The sequence below is a fragment of the Hypomesus transpacificus genome, chromosome 19 (genome assembly GCF_021917145.1).
Source record: "Hypomesus transpacificus isolate Combined female chromosome 19, fHypTra1, whole genome shotgun sequence".
In the NCBI taxonomy this organism is placed as follows: domain Eukaryota; kingdom Metazoa; phylum Chordata; class Actinopteri; order Osmeriformes; family Osmeridae; genus Hypomesus; species Hypomesus transpacificus.
In genome coordinates, this window is record NC_061078.1 from 6,524,393 (window position 1) to 6,544,236 (window position 19,844).

Here is a 19,844-nt window from a genome sequence, read left to right on the forward strand (position 1 = left end):
TTGTCTTATGCAACACAAATAACGTCAAGCCGCTTCTCAGCGTGTCTCTGTGCTAGTGGCCATCAGCCCAACACATCAGCCTTTACCTCATTAGGCTTTAACCGCTTCAATAATGCAAAAAGAGCAATCCGGCAAACAGCTTAGTCTGATCTACGTCTCACCTCTTAACACAGCAGGATTCAGACAAGAAAACACAGTATCGATATCCATCTAGATAACATTTGGCATCACTACCCACACGCACACACATGAACGCATCCATGCAAGCACACATTTAGGTACACACAATTTACAATTTACAATACGGAGTGGGAGGTTATTTATAAGAACAGTTGTCTCTCAAAAGTTTGTCTATTGAAGAAAAATTGTACAAAAGTGCATCAAATAAACAGCATTTGTGCAGATATTGGTCTTATGACAGATTTATTTTATTTTATGACCCCTGACAGATCAGGAATTTTTCATTGCAGCTCTAAGCATCATCAACATCAGCATCATCACCATCACATAGGTATCCCCTGGCTGAAAAAGGAACTAACCAATCACGAGGTATATTCGTTGGAGATGATGGGTGACTAACCAATCAGGGAAGCCCCAAGCACTACTCGACAACTATTACAGCCTACAGCCAAATGATTCCATCTTGTCTTACGCGCATGTGACGGCAGAAGGCGCTTACTGGTATTTAAACATCAACCAGCGAAGGTGCTGAAGTGGACAGCTCCCTTACCAAGGAAAAAAAACCGGCGGCGATGAGACGGTAATTCATTTCGATTGCCACGATGGGCCAGTCTCTTGTGCTCTGATAGCTGACTTTTAACATCATCGTCAATCAGGCGCGTATAAGAATACATGAATGGACATTCGTTTATGCTTGTGAAAAGCTGAGCTGTACAGTTTATTCAACACTCGGAGTTTAGCCGCTGATTTGTGACACCTGTGGCTGAATCAACACAGAAAACATTGTTTCGATCTGTATGGCTATTTCACCTCCCAGAAGAACAAGTAACCGTTTTGGATGTTGGTTTGTTATCTATGCAGTGGACTAATCTCCAACGTGAAAGCGCCAAGGTAAAGCCATTTACAGGATCCATTCATATCTAAGCCTCTCGACTCTGACCATAGACAGGAAAGAACATGGATAGAGAGGAATTTGCTGTGACGAGTGCGCTGAGTGGATTTGTATGGCTGGTGATCTCCAGTGGAAACTAAAAAAAGACCTTGTTGAGATCAGCATCGCGCGGGTCACAATCTCTATTACGCATCATTGATATATTGATATAGTTTCCTATTGTTGAGCTGATAAATACCACATATAATAAGGAACCATGGCTAAAGACGAGTGCAAAACCATGCTAGATGCTCTGAACAAAGTGACTGCCTGCTACAGACATTTGGTCGTCGCTTTGGGCAGCACCTCGGATTCACAGAATCTGCGTGAAGAGCTGAAGAAGACCCGAAAAAAGGCCCAGGAGCTTGCGTTGGCAAACAGGACTAAACTGACCGCACTACTCAAAGACAAGACCATCAGCAAAGAAGACCGGGCAGAATACGAACGGCTATGGGTTTTGTTCTCGAGCAGCATGGAGCTGCTGGAAGTGGACATGAAGAGGTCCCTGGAGATCGGGCAGGAATTCCCCCTAAAAGTCCCAACAAGACACCTCATCCAGACTGGGATGACAGGCAGCACCACCACGGTGGCGGCCCGCGCCATGAGCGTGCAGAACATGAAGTACGAGGCAGACGCCAACATCGATACGGCGGACCTGAAGGAGCTTCAGGCCGAGATCACGCAGGTTGGGCAGATGATGGAAGAGATGGAAATGAAGGTACAAGTGGCGCCCTGGGCAGTTGAAGCAAAGCAAGAGGCGGGTGCAGAGCTGAAGTCCAGTCTCAGTGTGGGAAACTCGTCCGTGGGGGTCATCTCCATATGCGAAGAAGAACCCAAAGAAGACGGGGTGGAAGGAGAAGGTGGCATCATGAGAATTTTTGCAGGGATCATATTCACGGCTATTCTATTAATTGCTGGTCTTCTAGGATACTTAGTAATTAACCTTTGAATCGGAAAATTAAAAATTTGAATTTAGAGACAGCAACACACAAACAACCTTTCCTGATGAACACTAGTCAGCCAATGTGTCCAGGGAAACACCACTGTAGGAGGCAAAGAGTTCAGAGTCTCCACCGGGGAGAACGGTTTGATGTTTTGGAATCTAACGGGACATACTGGGCTGATCAGTCTCGTAGAAGCTCGCAGAATGTGTTCAGTGGCTTTTGTAGCTACATTGTCATAGATGTAAATGTCAATGAGGTAATGACTTGAGAGTATTGCTCCATGCGACAATGAGCGTGGTTTAAGTTATACCAGCTTGCAGGTAGTTGTGGTAGCCTAAGTTACTGAATGTTTTAGAGAGAAAAAAGAAAGAAAAAATGCTCAAACAACGAGTGACTACTGCTAATGTTTGAATAACGTCGGCATTGTCTTAACCCGAATGGAAAAACCTCATACGCATAAATGCTCTGTTGACATCATTTTTACCGTCGTGGCGCTGTCCAATAAAATCTGCGTAATAAGGCATCATTTTTTCCCGCTTGGCATTGTCAATGCAGATTTATAGCAGGTTAAGAATTTATTCTAGAATATCTGTCAGTGTTTCCATAATGCACATGTACATTCCATGAAGTGAATGCACTGCCTCCTGGCACTGATCCACAATACGTTATTTTTTTCAAACTTTCATTATTTCTCACTTTCATCATTTCATCCTACCACTGAAACTATTTTACAAACATATTTTCACTCACTTGATAAGACAGCAACATTCTATGCTACACGTATAGATGTATTATGCTATTCTATGGAAAAAGTCACATTCTCAGATGTTTACAATGCATCCAAAGACATGCTTGTTCAATTATGTCTGAGGCGCTTCGAGCAGTGAATGTACACAGTGCAAGAGTGGCATAGTGGGTTTGTAAATACTGTACAGTGTACTACTGTTTCAAATAGTGTACATACAATGGAGTATATTTATAATAATAAAATGATCACGCACAGACTCATGTGTCGGCAGTCTAACTTGAATGTAAAAAAGTATGGCATAAAAGCAACCCTTATGTAACTGTTTACTTTTATGCACAGATATCTACTCAGTTCATTTTCATGAATTAAATCATGATTTTATCATAATTATTTCATTTGAAAGGAGTCTAATAGGCTTGTTTTAAAAAGATGCACCTTGAACCTTTTGGTTTCAATTGACATTACAATACAACTAACCCGGATAATGGTCAGACCTTTTAACCAGGTGCTTCACATTAAAACTCCCTGGCTCTTGATTGAAGATGCTTTTCTTAGACTCGCCATTAAGGCTCATGGTGGCAAGATCCTTAATTTATAAATATAGCATAGACACAAATATCAAGATTAAAGAAGTAAATGTAGCTGCTCAGACCTCAGGTTGCTTTGGTCTCCTAATGTGATTACTTTTAAGTATCTTTAATGAGATCTAGGGACAGTAGGTTGAAGTTGACTCTAAGTGTTGGTTTATAGCCTGAGTTCCCGCAGGCTGAGAGAGGTCTGGAGAGGGAGGTGAGAACGTGGGATTAGAAGATTAGGAGAGAGAAAAGCAGATATGATAAAAAAAGAGACTAAGATTTAACCAATTGTAAGGAGACCAAATGTCAGTACACAGATTATCAGACCAATTTAGCTCAGTGAGAGGCAAGATCAAAGTGCAAGTATACAGTAGCGATATAGAGTAGAAATATCTTTGATAGCTTCAAGAAGGTTTTGATCGATGTGGTCAGTGTTTGCTTTGGGCAGACTTGTTACCTAAATGAAGCTCTAAAGAGAAAGAGCTCAATGCATTTGGAGCTGGGAACATGCAATTTTCTCAAAGTCTTAGAGGTCAATTTGAAACAATTATACTGTGCTCTCTGTTGTGTATTTTCTGCCTCGAGGCCAAATATGGAGGTGAAAGGATCATTTGCATGTCAGATTTAGTCTAACTGTTTAACAAGTACTGTAATGCACGAGCCAAGGGAGCTACAGAGAGGATCTTGGATGAGGTGCTGAGTTACAGGAAGTCTCCAGCTTCATGCATGTGAAAATTACACCACAGGGAATTGCAGGTTCTCCTGTGGAGCTAAATATGTAGCCAACAATGCACAACCGCAGGCTCATTCAAATGTATCATTCTTGCCTTTTGTTCACTATAGGCATGGTCAGGTTCACAAATAACTGAATTTCTAATATGTTGTGAACAAACCTTACAATAAATCTCCTTTTTTATTCTCTTTTGTCTGGACCGCAACTTCTCGGAGGAAATAACATGAAAGACTGTAAAACTGAGTAATGTCAATCATTCTCAGACAGAAGGGTCTCTGTCATCCAGACAAAATCAGACACATGACACAGTCACACTGTTATTATAAATGAATGGGTTAAATGTTGTTTTTCTGTTCATTATCACACAGACATTAAGCTTTTTTCCAATGAGTCACAAACCACTTGGTATTCATAACAGGTTTACACCCATTGAAAGCCTGGCGCATCCTGGATATCCAAAAATATAAAGGTAATTAATTAAACATGACCACTGCAGAAAGAGATTTGTATTAAATAAGGAATACGCTTTTTGGAACCTGGTACTTTCACTTTATGGTGTTTCCCTGAAGGTATGAAAACACTGCTCAAGGAGTTCCAAAGCTTTGTGTGCCAAACCTTACATGCAACTTCCAGATTATTTTCTTGCATTTGCTAACTGTGACATCAAACACTTCAATGAACATACCTTCATTTCTCTCCAGGGTTCTTTTCTATGTGTTGGTTGTTTGTGGTGGGGTGTGATTTTTTGGAGGGGGGGGTGTTAAGTTTGGCGGAGGGGGGGTTGGGGGGGTGGATTCCCTGTAGAAATCATCACATCTGGACAAAACAGGTAGGTACCATGCACATCCTACAACACAATCCTGTTGCCATGGTGACCATCCAGAGCACCTCTACAACAGCACTGAGTGTGCAGCGCAATTTCATCCGCTTCATCCCCCCCACCCCAACACCCCCCCACACACACACACTCCCATCCACCTACTCACTTGCACACACATACTCCCAGATGGGTGAGTGGGATGGGTGAGGAAGGGAGGAGTGAGGCAGATGGTGACATGCATCCACCTTAAGTAAGCGCAAGAGCACATAAGGTTCAGACATAGAGATAGTCCTCTTTAACTGGTCGAACGGATGAACAATGAGAGAAAGCTGATCAATGACAGTCCATGGGGGTTGGGGTGAGAGGCTTGGCCTTTCAGACTGATCTTTTATTCACGAGAGCCTCTTGAAAATGATTCATCAGGCCATCTTGAATCCTTACTGTAACAGATGTTATCCTAAAGTCTGTCCACCAAATCATTCTGTCTCAAATTTCCAACATAAGTATGGTCTTATACACTCCACAAATGTAATGCATCATAAAAGTCTGAACTGGAGGGATAATGGCTGGACAACATAGGGTGAAAGATATTCTAAACAAACTATGTTTACACAACCGAGGGTAAAGGATATTTGCATTGCTCAGTATACATGGGAAGTGGTGAGACTAGTCCAGAAAATCAAGCTCAACAGTCAGATTAATGTGGGCCTTGTTGAAAGATTTAGACACAGAGAACATTTCCTCGCAGGACTAGGGATGTGAAATATCTATAGTTGTAACTTAAGTTATTATTTTTCTCTACTTTAAACCCATGGACCTGTCTTGCAGCAATCACCAGATAGACCATCATTATCTGATACTGCGCCAATCCTCTCCAGTCTCATCCTCTCTGATTGCACTCAATCTAGCTCTATATAGCATCTTGAGAGCTCTTGTCTGTAAAACTTGAAAGAACTGGACTGCATTACAATGATGACAGGTTTCCACAGATATACATCGCTACAAAATGGTCAATCACATTCAGTTTGTAAGTCATCAAGTTTAAATTCCGTCATATGGACGTTTATGAATAAGAACCCCAAACATGAAGATCGAAGATTAACATTGAATATGGTTTATAATAGATGGATTAACTAGAGTACATACAATTTTAAACATACCCATTTATCCTGCCATGAATGCTGTCACAGGATGTTGCAGTACAACATGAAGGGAGCATTCCCTCATAATGAAAATAATGAATAAACAATGAGTAGATTAATGAAAGACACAGGGAACAACCAATCTGACAGGTTTCTTTTAAGCGATTATTTTTACTGTCATTAATTTGGCATTAGGGACACTGCTATGAGGGGACACCCCTGAGCGGCAGTGGTGGAAGGTCCCGCTGCGCTCCTACCATAGACATGCATGCCCCCACTGTGAAGGAGGATCGTCCCACCTCTGTTTGACGGGTGCTCCCTTAATTGAAGTAAAACTAGCAGGAAGCTTGTTACTATGGTTGCAAGCCAGGCTGGATTTATTTTAAAATGACATCATCACCCTTTAGCTGAGGTAGCATTGAGATTAAACTTACAAATGAAAGGAAAGGAGGAAGAGAAAGGTCTCCTAAAGTAAAGTGTGGCAGATCAGGAGATCCATTATTTAATTCAAGTTTCTTCTTTGAAAGTTTAGGTTGGAAATCCGATGGAAGGCTGATCGGAAAGACTACTAGGCCTACTACTTCTCACCTTTGGCTGAGTGATTTTATTGTTGTTAATGGAATTTATGGGTAACAATGAACTGCTAAGTAGGCCTACTCTGTTATACTGTTTGTAAAAAGGTCAATACAAACACATTTTTGTTGGATTTGATTGGACTACCCTATGTGAAGATTGATTACATCCTACCATGGCCCCCTAAAAAAATAAGAATAATCAAAAGCCCAACTAAGCTACATAGAGAGAAAACTTGTCAATTATTATTGACCCTAACCACAAGCATTGCATCTTCAAAAGAAATTAGACTTGTACGGACATCTTTTCTTATTTTATGCCTTACATACATTTTTGTTATACAATATTAAGAAAATGCCTCTTGATATACCATAGACAATAATAGAAACAAATTTTTGCCGATGAGAACCATCCACTATAAAATAAAATAAACAGTGGCATGAAGGCGGGTTCTTCGCGTAAACTCTAATTCCCAAAATGCTCAACGGTCACAACAACGCAATACCATGTGATCCACACGTTAGCATTTATTTTCAATTGAGGCCACCCAGATCTGGGCCGACACGCGGAGTTTGGATTGGGTGACGATGCTATTTTAAAACAGAAATACGTGAGAAAATAACAAGTTTAACCTGCTAGTTAGAAAGATTAGATGGCGAAACCTACGGGATATTGAATGTGTCGATTGTAGTTGTTGATTAAATCAGTGAGCCCATACTCCTCCCAACTGTTGACTATCGGCGCTCTGTCTAAAACAAAACGAGTGTACACACGTCACATGCCTCATTGCTTGTTCAGCAGGTATCGGACTGCGCGTGCGGGTGCAGCCAAAACAGAAACAGGCTGAATGGGAGTAACAGAAAGGTAATATAAGAAGAACATTGTATGTATTATTCAATTGTCCTAGCTCTATTTTGAAACCAGCCACACACACTTGTAAAACTACATGAAAGAAATGGGACTGAGCTTTTGTCTTTGTAGCTACGGACATTGATGTTTGTGACTGCAGGCTAACATTAGCGCGCTCGTGAGCCATCCACAGCGGTGATTTAATCAGCTGTCCGTGTTGCCAGGAATATTCCAGCGGTGCGACCTCAATTTTTAATTCTACCATTCAGGGTAATTTCTCTTGTGAGCTTTCAGCGTTACATATGCTTAGCTGTCTGGCGGTGGCAAACATCTCAGATTATCAAGAATGCCATCTGCTATAAACAATTCTGAAGACAACAATATAACATTTTGTGTGTACGGTAGGTATAGTGTTTCCGTGTATGTCAAATATCTATTCATAGGCTTATGCCTGTGAGAACGAGAGGGAGGCATGCAGAGGTTCTGTTCGTGATTCAATCACAGTGATAATATGTCAGCCTCACTTGAAGGATCTCATAAGTCACCTGTCCGACGTGTCATATTACAAGTGCTGTTGCTTCGTTCTTTAGGAGTCACCGAAGGCAATATTATTCCTATTCTGAATAGGTAATTCTGTTTGTTGCCATGTCAAGCAGAACATTTATTTTCCAAAGTCTTGTGGGGACTGGTAAGGTATCTATGGAGGTTATTATGACATGTTCACAGCCAGGTGTAAGGGGGTCAATCGGCGACACAGGGTGTACTCTCAAAGAGCCTTGACTCGACTGGTATGTGTAGCGGAGAAGCCCCGTGTTATAGCTTACTAAGAAGCTTTCACTCAGAGATGGGGTTGTTAAAGGTTATTAAAGTGGGGCATGAAAGGGTCGGCTCAGTTTTTCTTCTATTGCGAATTCTTCTATTTGTTGTCATTGCAGGTCCTAGGAAGGCTTCCTCTCCTTCCTTGAAGACGATACATACCAAGACTCAGAGCACCTCACCTCCCGTGTCCTTGGAAGTTTACAACCTGAGTTCCTCAGATCTTAAGCTGCAACTGCACCCCTTGTATATGGACCTGATCTCTCCCATCCACCTACCCTTGGCTCTTTGATAGTGGATAGCAAGCCCTACGAAGGACAATAGTCAGTGGGGTTTGGGTGTAACTCCCAGCTGGGTGGTATCCTATGGCAATTAACAGTGACGTGGCAGACTGGAGTGCCACAGGGAGCGAGGACTCGGGTGAAAGAGCATGGCTACTGCAGAGTCCAAGCGTGGAGTCCATACGGCAAATGGAAGCAACCCGGGACAGGAGTGGAGGGGTGTCTGCCTTTGGGGCGGTCTTCATTGTGGTCAACGCGGCACTCGGGGCGGGGCTTCTAAACTTCCCCGCTGCCTTCTACATGGCGGGAGGAGTGACAGCGGGTGTGGTTCTTCAGATGGTGAGAGCATCTTGTAGCCCAGAACCCCTAGAAGCTACTATCTTACTCTTGAGGCCCATGCAGAATCAGATCTAAAAGGACTTGTATGACTTCTATTCATTAGGCATTCATTACTTTATGGTGTCCTCACTGGCACATAGAAGTTCATAGTTAGAGGTGAACAGTGCAAGCCTCGTGATCTATTATTGCTCGTATCCATGTTTTGTCATATTGCTTGCATGTAAGGATTTGACCACAGCAATGTGTGTGTAGACAATCTAGGGGGAAGCGAGAGGCGCCATCATGGTAACACTTCCTGTATTCCTTGTACGTTTTCAGTTTATGCTAACCTTCATCATCAGTGGACTGGTAATCCTGGCGTACTGCTCTCAGGTGAGTGTTGGGCATCCTTTCTGTCCCCCACACACACGCAATACTGTTTTACTTCAGTTCCTCTCCTTTCTCTCTCTATTCACTTCCTTCCATTCCTCTCTCTATTCCATCTCTAGGTCAGTAACGAGAGCACTTATCAGGAGGTTGTGAGAGCCTCGTGTGGGAAGGTCATGGGGGTCATCTGTGAGGTCGCTATCGCTGTTTACACCTTTGGCACCTGCATTGCTTTCTTCATCGTCATCGGAGACCAGCTGGACAGATGTGAGTTCAAAACGTTAAAGTAAAAGTAAAAGCATTGTTGTTTTCTAGACTCTCCATAACCCTGCTCATACTGTAGCTAACCCTCAGTGCTGGCTCTGGTGTGAGTTAGTGATTAAGCTATGTAGTTAGGTAGTATTTGGTTGGAGTGTGGAAGATATTGGGTCATATCATTGGAGTTAAGCGAAATGACTTGGGGGGAAGGGGACATAAAGTCAATGGTTCAGCTGTCTGACAATGACTGATGTCATATGACATGATCAAAAGTGCTGACAGCGAGCGGAAACATTCTTTGGGTATGCTTGCATACATGGACTATGACCCATGGGTAGGTCAATAGGTACTATTAAAAGCGAAGTGAGTAGTTGTTACTCAGTATATGATGATGAATCTGCCTGCCCATGCTCCTGTCTGTGTCTCTTTTTACCTCCGGGTTTTCATCTCTGCTCTTTTCTGACTGTGAGTTCTTCATCTTCCCCTGTCTCCCCTGACTTCCATCCATGCAGCCTTTCAAAGATCTGAACTTGCTGGGGGGCAGACAGCTGTGTTGAGAGGCCTTTGTTGTCACCTATCCACTAATTTTCCATCAAATTTCAAACAAAGCCTATACATCTTCCTTTCTGTGTTTCCATAGTGATAGCGGCCATGTCCCATGATCCTGAGAGTGTGGTCAGTAAGACTTGGTACACCGACCGCAAGTTCACCATCGTGGTCACTGGCGTTCTAGTGATCCTTCCTCTCTCCATCCCCAAAGAGATAGGCTTCCAGAAATACGCTAGGTAAACCCTTCCTCATCCAACCACAGTTTCATTCCTGTGCTTTAAGCCTCTGGAAACATCCATCACTCTTTGAACTGCATGTCATTTTACTGCAACATTAGGCCCTACTTTGATTGTGCATTTTTTTTGTCTGTAGTGCTTTGAGTGTTGTGGGAACTTGGTATGTCACCATTGTTGTCATCGTTAAGTACATCTGGCCAGATAAGGAAATGACCCCAGGATACATCCCAACCAGGTGACCTTACACAAGTACAGATTGATTTGAGCATTGTGCACCGTAGCAAATTTACCAAATGTAGACAGGAGCTACAAATGCCATCATGATTTTCATGTGCTGATGAGCCTGTGTTTGTTTGACAGCCCATCCTCCTGGACTGCAGTGCTCAACGCCATCCCCACCATATGCTTTGGCTTCCAGGTACCTGTTTGTACTGTGTGTGTGTGTGTGTGTTTACATATTTGGAGAATAGTTGTAAGGATGTACATGTAATGTAACATAATACGCGTTAAGGTGAGAATCACTGAGAATTCGGAGGTACTGTCTTTTGGTCCTAACCTCTCCCTCTTTCTTTCCTTCCCTCCTGTTCTATCCTCCTCTCCCTTTCTCCACATGGTAGTGTCATGTCAGCAGTGTGCCTGTGTTTAACAGCATGAGCAGGAGTGAGATCAAGCCTTGGGGAGGTGTAGTGACTTTTGGCATGATCATCTGCCTCTTTGTCTACACTGGCACAGGTCTGTGTGTGTTTGTGTGTTGTGTGTGTACTGTGTGTGGAGTGGGGGGCTGGGAGCTGACTTATATTATGAATAGTAGAAACATATTTGGAACACATGGGTCGGTTGCTATAGTAACAGTTATTGTGATCTCCCCTTCAGGCGTGTGTGGCTTCCTGTCCTTTGGCTCGAATGTCAGCCAAGATGTTCTGATGTCATATCCTCCGAATGACATTGCGGTGGCCATCGCACGAGCCTTCATCGTGGTCTGTGTCGTCACCTCCTATCCCATCCTGCACTTCTGTGGCAGGTGAGACTCTGGAACGCCTTGTATCCTGTGTATACAGTCACCGATGTGAGGATGGTTGCTGGTATCCCGAGTTTTCAGGGTTCGTCAAGAAAAGTGGTTTCTTATCTCTCCAGGGCTGTGCTGGAGGGGCTCTGGCTGCGTTTCCATGGCGAGCAGGTGGAGCTGTGCGTGCGTCGTGAGCAGAGGCGCAGGGTCCTGCAGACGCTGCTGTGGTTCACAGTCACCCTCATCCTCGCCCTCTTCATCCCCGACATCGGCCGCGTCATCGCCCTCATTGGAGGGCTCGCTGCCTGCTTCATCTTTGTCTTTCCAGGTATCATAATCATCATCTTGGTTGTTTCTTGTTGATGCGGCTGTAGTACTCATGGTTTGAACGTCTGTAAACATGGTGTGTGCACTTTTCCAGGGCTCTGTCTGATCCAGGCTAAACTGTCAGAGACGGAGAACAGATCAGCGAGGTAAGATCAGAGCCCATCTACTGACATCAGTTGAACTGCAGTTGTTGGGACCATGATGTTCCCATGGTCGATTTTAAGGGGATTCTCTTAATGCCTCTTAACCTCTTCTACTCACAGTTGGCATGGGATGGTGGTTTATGGTGTTGTCATGGTTACCATCGGAGCGTTCATCTTTGGCCAGACCACTGCCAATGCAATCTACCAAGACATCAGCAACCACAGCTAATAAGGAGCCAGAGGAGTCTTGTCAAGAGGAGGAGGGGGAGGAGGAGGGGAAGGAGGAGGAGGGGGGAGGAACAGGTCTTCACTGTCTTTTTGAACTTAGCAGGATGTTGGGGATCCAATGCACACATGAGCTCTGACCCTTCCTGAGGCTCCTTATAAAGGCCTCTTCTGCATGCAGCATGGCCTTTCCTGTTCCTCAGCCATGGAGCCCTCTGACTCGACAGGGCGCAAAGAGTGACTAATGACAAGGGACCTATCCAATGGAAACACATTGTGTCTTTTTTAGAACCCAATGCCAATTTTAAAATTATGGTTTAGATTAGTTTTTTAGCCTCGGTTTTGCAGTCTAGATTTGACCACTATCTGACTGAATCAAGCCCAGCATGCTCTACGTGGCGTCACACCCACTTCCTGTTTACCTGAGCTCAGGTGCGGAGGACCTCCCTGACACTAGTTCAGCTGGCCAGCAGTAGGTGACCTGGAGGCTTCTCTCACTGACACTAATGATTTTAAGGGGTCCTGTTTTAAGTTTACTGCCAAACATATTTTGTTTATAGTACTTTAGTAATTCCAGTGATTTAGCAGAGGCAGCCTGATATCGCAGCCAACAATCATGTGTAATAATGTGGCAAGATAATCAGGACTGTATCATTTAATACTTTTCTTAAACTCTTGGACTGACTCATTTGCTTTGGACTGGGTTTCAAAATAAAACAAAATATTTTTCAAAGATGTACAGAGTGGTAAGGGATACAAATAAATCAAGTTGAAAGGAGTTGTTCCTAGTACAGCAGTTATGGTTTTATCTTGACTTGAATGAGACTGGAAACGCTTGAAATGCAATGAATTGTTTAGATGAATGCTTTTATTCTCACTTGTAACCATAATAAGAAGTAACTGTTTGGATCAATAAGCCATCTAGTAAGCAAGTCCTCTGCAGTGGATCATTGTTGTGATGAAAGTTCAAGCTCCTATGTAAATCTTTCACTGGTTTTATTGCACGTCATTACACCATTTCTGTCTCCCACAGAGATAATCGTAGCAATACCTCAGCTTTTGCCATACTTTTGTACAGAAACACGTTTAGCCGTCTGACAGAGCTTGTGATCAAACTGTACTTGTCATTGTTGTTATGGTGCTTTGGTCTTTCCCAACCTCATTAAAACATGTCAGCCTTTGTGGATATGTATAAACATATTTGTACTGTGGTTCAAATTTGTACTGTGGTTCTCAACAGGATCCTGGCCTGGATAGCCAGCTCATGGTGGCTGAGTAATGGAATTAGTTTTCAATCTTTAGATTCTTTTATAAACTATTTTGTAAATTTCCAAATCGATTATCAAGGCTCCAGTCATCCTATATTCCCCCCGAAATAAATCAACCAATAATGATTTACATGGTTGTTATACAAGTATTTATTACAATTTCAAAACAATCATAAAAAGTATGGTGTTAATAAAGTGCTGATTTGAAAGAAACATCTGAGTAAAGGCACGGCTTCAAACAGCACACTTCACCACTGGACTGTTTTGCTCAGTGACAAACAGTAGATTGTAGGGTTACCAAAGCAATGCCCAGGACTGAGCACACTCCAGAAACCTCCACTGTTTTTGAATGTGATAAAGTGGTTTACTTAAACCCAACTGTACATTTATATCCCATCATAATCCCATCATATTCCCTGAGAGACAGAGCCATGTCCTTGACCATTGACAAGTGCCGTGATGTCGCAGGAAGTAAGCTCTGGAGCATGCTCAGTAGGATCCGTTCGTGATGAAGGCCTGAAACATGTGCAGGGCGGGGCCTGGGGCCCACTGAGGCACCATGTGACCGGCACCCTAAAACAGGGACAACAGCGGGATTGGAACACTGTTCGCTCATTGACAACCGAGGAATGCACCTCAATTAGATCACTTTCTCTGACAATTAACAGCATGTGACCCTACTAATAATCAGGGCTTACCTTTACAGTTAGGAAGGTGAGGTTGCTAAACTGCTGGTAAAAGCCAGCAATCTGGTTATCAAATATCCAACTCTGATACTTGGTGGTTTCCTACAAGACAACAGAAACACTTCTACTGTAAAGTAGGCAGAAAATATCCAAAGTCTATAGTTTCTCCCATCCATTTACATTTAGTCATTTAGCAGACACTCTTATCCAGAGCGACTTACAGTAAGTACAGGGACATTCTCTTCGAGGCAAGTAGGGTGAAGTGCCTTACTCAAGGACACAACGTCATTCGGCACGGCCGGGATTCGAACCAACAACCTTCTGATTAATAGCCCGACTCCCTAACCGCTCGCCATCTGACCCCCATCCATTGACTTTACCGTCTAAACCAGGGGTTCTCAATCCTGGTCCTCAGGCCTCCCTGCCCTGCATGTTTTAGATGTTTCCCTGCTCCAACACACCTGATTCCAATGAATGGGTCGTTATCTAGTTACGCAGAAACCTGCTAACGACCATTCATTTGAATCAGGTGTGTTGGAACAAGGAAACGTCTAAAACATGCAGGGCAGGGAGGCCCGAGGACCAGGATTGGGAACCCCTGGTCTAAACAACATGACAAAACCATAGCAGCCTGACCTTCTGCTCCAGCTGCTCCACGAACCACTGGTCTCCCAGGAAGTTGCAGGCCATGTCAGTGTCTCCGTTGTAGACCAGAGCCCGGAGGCCCACAGACAGCAGCTTCAGGTACACGTCCTTCACTGTGGGGTACAGGTTGGTGTACTGGTTCCCAACCTCATCACTACACAAGCAGACAGAGACGGAGGTGAACTTTCTTCTTTTCTCTATTTCAAGATCATGGATTTAATAGTACTGAATTGGTTAAAGATGGTGTAGAAAACTACATTCAAGAAAACATTGTAGGCTAGTGTCCTGCTGTAACTACTCTAGTACACCATTAGAAAAGGGCGGTAATGAGTTGGGCCATGAGATGAGGGAGTATCTCGCATTTCCGGTTTATGTGGGGCGTAGTGGGTAGTGTGGAGTTGTGGGTAATTCAGTTTACCTGCAGAGGTCCCAAGGAGGCAGCGTGTCAGGAATGTGAAGAGCCTTCCTCACGTCACCTCTGTTTAGCCAGTTAATCTGAGCAGTGCTGTTGATGCAGGGAGGGACCTCCCCCAGCGAGATGATAGGAGAAGCCGGGGCTGACACTGGAGGTGTAAACTTCAACAACTAACGACACAAAATGACAACATTAACAAACATGATCTAACCCTCAAGCCTGTTATTTTGTGTCCTTTACAAAAGGGAATTAGTTGTAGGAATAATCCCTACATTATAACCAGTTGAAATCATACAATGAGCTAAAAAATAAATGTTTGAAATCCACAGCAATACCTTATGTTACTGTAATGCCACATTTGTCCACAGGAGGGAGGTTACCTGGTAGGTCTCCCAGTCTTTCCTGTAATTCTTGAAGAGATGGTGCATGCTTCTCTCATAGCCTTTATGAGACTTGACACCTCCTGCACAATCCAGGTACAGTGCATACTCATTTAGTCCGGACTGGTAAATTATGCTGAAGGCTTGACCCAACTGAAATGGAGTTTAAAGAGGCACAAAGCAATCCAGTAAAGGTGAGGCAGCAGGTTTGGTCGGTTATTCTGCTACTGTTGTGTAAGCAAATCGAGACTGCAAAGGAGTTGATTTATACCAGTGTCTTGCAGGTGTCCCGACTGTTATTGTAGAAGTTACAGCCTTGTTTGTTACAGCAGTTGGTGTTTAGATCATGCCACAATCTGTAAATTGAAAGAAAGAAAGTGGGTTGGGAAGTACAAATTCATTGTACTAATGGACACCACACTCATAGGACATTGATAGGTGCAACCATAGATATATAAAGGCCATATATATATTTATGGGTGCAGCTAAGTGTGTGTGTGTTTTACTCACTCCTCTCCAAAGAGGCCATGGTAGTAACCAAAATATATCAAGGATTGGTCATTCAGGTTGAAGCTACTAAGGCCGTTACCCACGGAAAAACCCTGGGAATATACAGGAGTCATCAGTCAAAAACACGTTTTTAGATAATTACTTGCATTTATTCATTTAGCAGACGCTTTTATCCAATTGTACATATACATACTGTCAACCCATGCTGAATGTGCACATAAAAGTCTGCTAAACCTCCCCTCACCTTAAAGTTGACCTTGGACGTGCCAGTAGCCACACGCACACTGAGGGTTGGGGCGTAGATCCCACCGTAACTCTCTCCGAAGATGAAGAACTCGTTCTGGGTGAAGTTTGGGAACTTAGCAAAGAAGCTCTCCAAAGCCAGGTAGTTGTCATCTGCAACCTGGAAGTCAAGGATAAATATTAAATATAACTAAATAATAATATTGCTTGCTAAAGCTGCCAGACTAGATCCCAGGCCAACTGTCAAAAAACACTTCCTAGTTAGGATTGTCTTGAAATATAACCTTCCTCGCAATCCATGATCAAACCTCAACTACGTAGGTAAAAAAAATGGTTTTCTATACAGCCATCACCAATCTTCAGATGTAAGATCTGTGATTTATCTATGGAAGAAGGGTCTAATTTAACAGAATATGGCTAGGGGACTATAGTCTGGAGAATCTCTGATCCAGAAACACCAGGGAGTTTTCTTACCTGATCATCGTCTGTTTTGTACACCTTGTCATCAGAGTAAGAGTAGCCCACACCAGCTGGAGACTCCAGATACAGAACGTTGGCAATTTTATTCCAGCTGAATTCATTCTCATACAGAGTGGCACCATCATCATTCACCTGAGTCAGAAACAGACAACATTCAGTATGTTCACATCCTTCACAATCAACATTTTAAACACCGTACAAATAAAACAATAACCAATACATGGGCACATATGGATGGTGTTTCTACATGTGTGTGAGAGATTTAGCTGCCCATCCATCTGACAGAATTAGACTAACACGATGTAGACATCCATATTTAAGCACTTCTGGTAGCAGACAGGGTGCTACACTGCTTACATGGAAGGGGCCATTCTCTGATAGGAATCCGTCCAGCGAGCTGCATCCTGGGCCTCCGTTCAGCCACAGCACCAGGGGATCCTTCGGTGGGTCCCTCTGGGAAGTCACAAACCTGAGGGAGCAAGGGAACAGGAGGTGCAGGGGGAATGAGGGTGCCAGGTAGAGCAGGCTTTTGTAAAACAAAGAATTCCACATTCATACAAAGCACCTTTCTTATATACGAGAGGTTTTAAACAGAGCTTTTAAAGAACCTGCCTTGGCGAAGCATACCGTTTTATACTGATATCATGGTGAAAATGTACACGGCACATCATTCTGGACATATTGTGAAGCTACTCTTTTAGCCTCGAGGAAGTCAACAAGGAAGTAGGCTACAAACAGTTGTGAGTTTGCAAGATAACTTCTCATTTACACTGATAGCTAATAACCTTCGTCCTGTAACAGCTTACCAATAGTGAAGGTATTTCCCGGGGCTAGCTTTCAGATAACCAGACCATTGTTGGTAGTTTGGTTTGAAAGACATCCCTGGCAGCATAGTCACCTCGTCCGGAGCGTATTGTGCCCATGTGGGTAGCCAAGACACAGCAAAGATATACACGGCAAAACCCCAAAACATACCGGAGTTTCGGGTTTTCATTCAAAGTCAGAAAAATAATAAACAGACCTGATTCCGATGACTTTCCCTGTCTGAAACTCAAACTCATGTAGCCTACTCTTCTTGTAATCATAGACTTGGGAGGTCATATGACTACAGCCTGGTTCCTCTGCCCCGTCACGTGATTATATTACGTGGCTTCTATAATTTTGCGCACGGTTGTGTCACCACGGTCATTGACTGCTCTTAACATAACCGTACGCAGCTATGGATAACTTGTCCGGTTTATTATTATCTAAATATTTTCACGATGACAGAGAATATATGAAATAGTTTGTATTATTAGGTGATATAAGATCTGCAAAATTCAGAATAGAAAAAAAATGCTCAAAAAGCGAATGGGCTTTATGGGACGGATACATTGTTACATTGCGCTGCCTTATAAAGTCGAAATTGTATCGGATTTTGATGTAACTTAACTGAGAAAACCAGGTTCCTTTATTGTACAAAATGTACATAATGCATTAGTTGTTGTTCTTGGGTGTGGTCAAATGTTGGGGAGGCCTGCCTGAAAGGAAAAACTGCAATATAAGTTTAAAAAAAACGAAAATAAGTGAGTATCAGGCATGTTTACGACAATCTTTCAAAATAGGATATTTTAGTATTGATAGACCTGGCTGTTATGAAATGTGTGTTGAGTGAGCATTTGCACTATTATTAAGCTTCTAGGTCTGACTGTGACCTGTGGGGTTACGCTATAGTGCTACAGAATCTCTCTCTCTTTCATGGTAAGCTTGTCCCATAGCTTTGCCTTGAGAGAATGGAGGGACAGAGTGACTCTTTCTCCCTCAGCATGCAGTTGTAAGACTGTTTGAATGAGTGTATGTGTGTGTGAATTAATTATTACTGTGTTGTCTCCCTGTCTTTGGGTATTAGTCACCCCCAGCAGTTTTGGGAAGATCACAGAAACTATGGTTCCCTCCTTCACCCCCCCTTACTCACCCTCTCTCATCTTAACTGTCTTCAACCTTCATTCTCCCTCATACATATCAGAAGAGGAATACGCTTTTTACATTATGCTTTTGTCTGAAAGGGTATGGGAAATTTTAGTTTTGGCACTGGGAGGAGGAGGGTATGGATGGCTGTAGTCTGGACACTCCTTCCCCCCTGCCTCGTCCTCTCCTGGAGGCCACATGCATAGAGGGGCGTCCTGGGCACCGTTAGCCCATTGTCCACCAAACAATGACCTCTGTCCCTCTCCCAACGCTGGGCAGGGACAGAGGGCGGTAGGCTTTCATGTGAGTGATTGTGCATTCATAGCATATGGCTGCCACAGAGACCCAAGTGCATCTCTCTCCTGTCTCTCTTTTCACACACCCTTTATATCAGGGTTTAGTCTGTCCAGTCAAGTGCACCCTACCTTGTATACTAACTAAACTTAGTCTGAGTCTTACCACATACTATTATGATCACTTTCAGCTTATAGCAGGGGTGTCGAACTCCGGTCCTCGAGGGCCGCTGTCCTGCATGTTTTAGATGTTTCCCTGCTCCAACACACCTGATTCAATTAAAAGGGTTGTTATAACGACCATTCATTCGAATCAGGTGAGCTGGATCAGGGAAACATCTAAAACATGCAGGACAGCGGCCCTCGAGGACCGGAGCTCGACACCCCTGGCTTATAGTGTCCAGAACAGATTGCTGGTACTTTGTGTTTGCTGTGTTTGTACCTTGCTCCTGAACTGGAATAGTTGCATCCTCCTGATGTTCTTGTAGGTTGGGGGTGTGTGGGTTGTGGAGTTGGGGGACGCTCCCCTATAGGAGGGCCACCACAGACCTCGCTGTCCAGCCTGGACCTCCTGGGAAGACCCCTTTGTGGGCTGGTAACCATGGTGGACAGAAATAGGTCAGTTAGCAATTTTGGATAGAAGGGAAGCTCCTGTCCCTCAACACAGCCCATTCCCTTCTGTGCAATTGACCATTACATGTCCAGCATGACTTGCAGTATTTAGTACCCAAATCCCAACTCGCATGGATAAGTATACACACTCACTGTCTTTCTCATACACATGCTAACAAAATCACACTGACAATGGCAGAAATAATTTCAGTCTGATAGCTTTGTGTTACTTACTCTCAATAACAAACTAAATAAAAATCCTCAATAAAAGCTCCAAACAGACAATGAAGTCATAAAGAAAGTTAAAAAGCACCGTTGACCAAC

The 19,844-nt window shown here is 43.4% G+C and overlaps 3 protein-coding genes across 7 annotated transcripts; 2 read left to right on the top strand and 1 right to left on the bottom strand.

The window, feature by feature from the left end:
* The first annotated feature begins 752 nt into the window (after positions 1-752).
* si:ch73-167i17.6 (regulator of G-protein signaling 9-binding protein) lies at positions 753-2,576 on the top strand. The gene has a single exon (XM_047042501.1). The coding sequence runs from the start codon at positions 1,329-1,331 to the stop codon at positions 2,058-2,060; it is 732 nt and encodes a 243-aa protein (XP_046898457.1). The 5' UTR covers positions 753-1,328; the 3' UTR covers positions 2,061-2,576.
* Positions 2,577-7,193: 4,617 nt separating this feature from the next.
* slc38a7 (solute carrier family 38 member 7) lies at positions 7,194-13,354 on the top strand. Of its 5 annotated transcripts, none has more exons than XM_047041376.1 (13): positions 7,194-7,510; positions 7,656-7,765; positions 8,431-8,931; positions 9,250-9,303; positions 9,420-9,564; positions 10,196-10,340; positions 10,477-10,575; positions 10,701-10,758; positions 10,958-11,072; positions 11,214-11,361; positions 11,475-11,674; positions 11,768-11,819; positions 11,937-13,354. In XM_047041376.1, exons 3-13 carry the CDS (start codon positions 8,677-8,679, stop codon positions 12,043-12,045), a joined length of 1,380 nt encoding a protein of 459 aa, XP_046897332.1. In that variant the 5' UTR covers positions 7,194-7,510; positions 7,656-7,765; positions 8,431-8,676; the 3' UTR covers positions 12,046-13,354. The 5 variants fall into 5 exon arrangements, with proteins under 5 accessions (XP_046897332.1, XP_046897331.1, XP_046897329.1 ...); XM_047041374.1 differs by lacking the exon at positions 7,656-7,765 and having other exon boundaries at positions 7,238-7,256; positions 7,448-7,510; XM_047041375.1 differs by lacking the exon at positions 7,656-7,765 and having other exon boundaries at positions 7,194-7,529.
* Positions 13,355-13,435: 81 nt separating this feature from the next.
* Positions 13,436-17,806, bottom strand: si:ch211-122f10.4 (cathepsin A-like). Its single transcript, XM_047041372.1, has 11 exons — positions 17,475-17,806; positions 17,026-17,137; positions 16,663-16,800; positions 16,190-16,348; positions 15,946-16,037; positions 15,707-15,791; positions 15,436-15,588; positions 15,059-15,225; positions 14,632-14,794; positions 14,008-14,097; positions 13,436-13,882 (listed from the first exon to the last, which is right to left on the bottom strand). Exons 1-11 carry the CDS (start codon positions 17,660-17,662, stop codon positions 13,799-13,801), a joined length of 1,431 nt encoding a protein of 476 aa, XP_046897328.1. The 5' UTR covers positions 17,663-17,806; the 3' UTR covers positions 13,436-13,798.
* Between the last annotated feature and the right edge of the window lie 2,038 nt (positions 17,807-19,844).

What these genes read in the sequence shown, in the direction of transcription:
- si:ch211-122f10.4 (XM_047041372.1), bottom strand. Translation starts at nt 17,662, where the DNA reads ATGAAAACCCGAAACTCCGGTATGTTTTGGGGTTTTGCCGTGTATATC. An exon ending in ACAAAACAGACGATGATCAG is followed by an intron (nt 16,349 to 16,662) that starts GTAAGAAAACTC and finishes CTTGACTTCCAG; the next exon opens with GTTGCAGATGACAACTACCT. An exon ending in GGGACACCTGCAAGACACTG is followed by an intron (nt 15,589 to 15,706) that starts GTATAAATCAAC and finishes ACTCCATTTCAG; the next exon opens with TTGGGTCAAGCCTTCAGCAT.
- si:ch73-167i17.6 (XM_047042501.1), top strand. Translation starts at nt 1,329, where the DNA reads ATGGCTAAAGACGAGTGCAAAACCATGCTAGATGCTCTGAACAAAGTG.
- slc38a7 (XM_047041375.1), top strand. Translation starts at nt 8,677, where the DNA reads ATGGCAATTAACAGTGACGTGGCAGACTGGAGTGCCACAGGGAGCGAG. An exon ending in TCCTGGCGTACTGCTCTCAG is followed by an intron (nt 9,304 to 9,419) that starts GTGAGTGTTGGG and finishes TTCCATCTCTAG; the next exon opens with GTCAGTAACGAGAGCACTTA. An exon ending in ATCCTGCACTTCTGTGGCAG is followed by an intron (nt 11,362 to 11,474) that starts GTGAGACTCTGG and finishes TTATCTCTCCAG; the next exon opens with GGCTGTGCTGGAGGGGCTCT.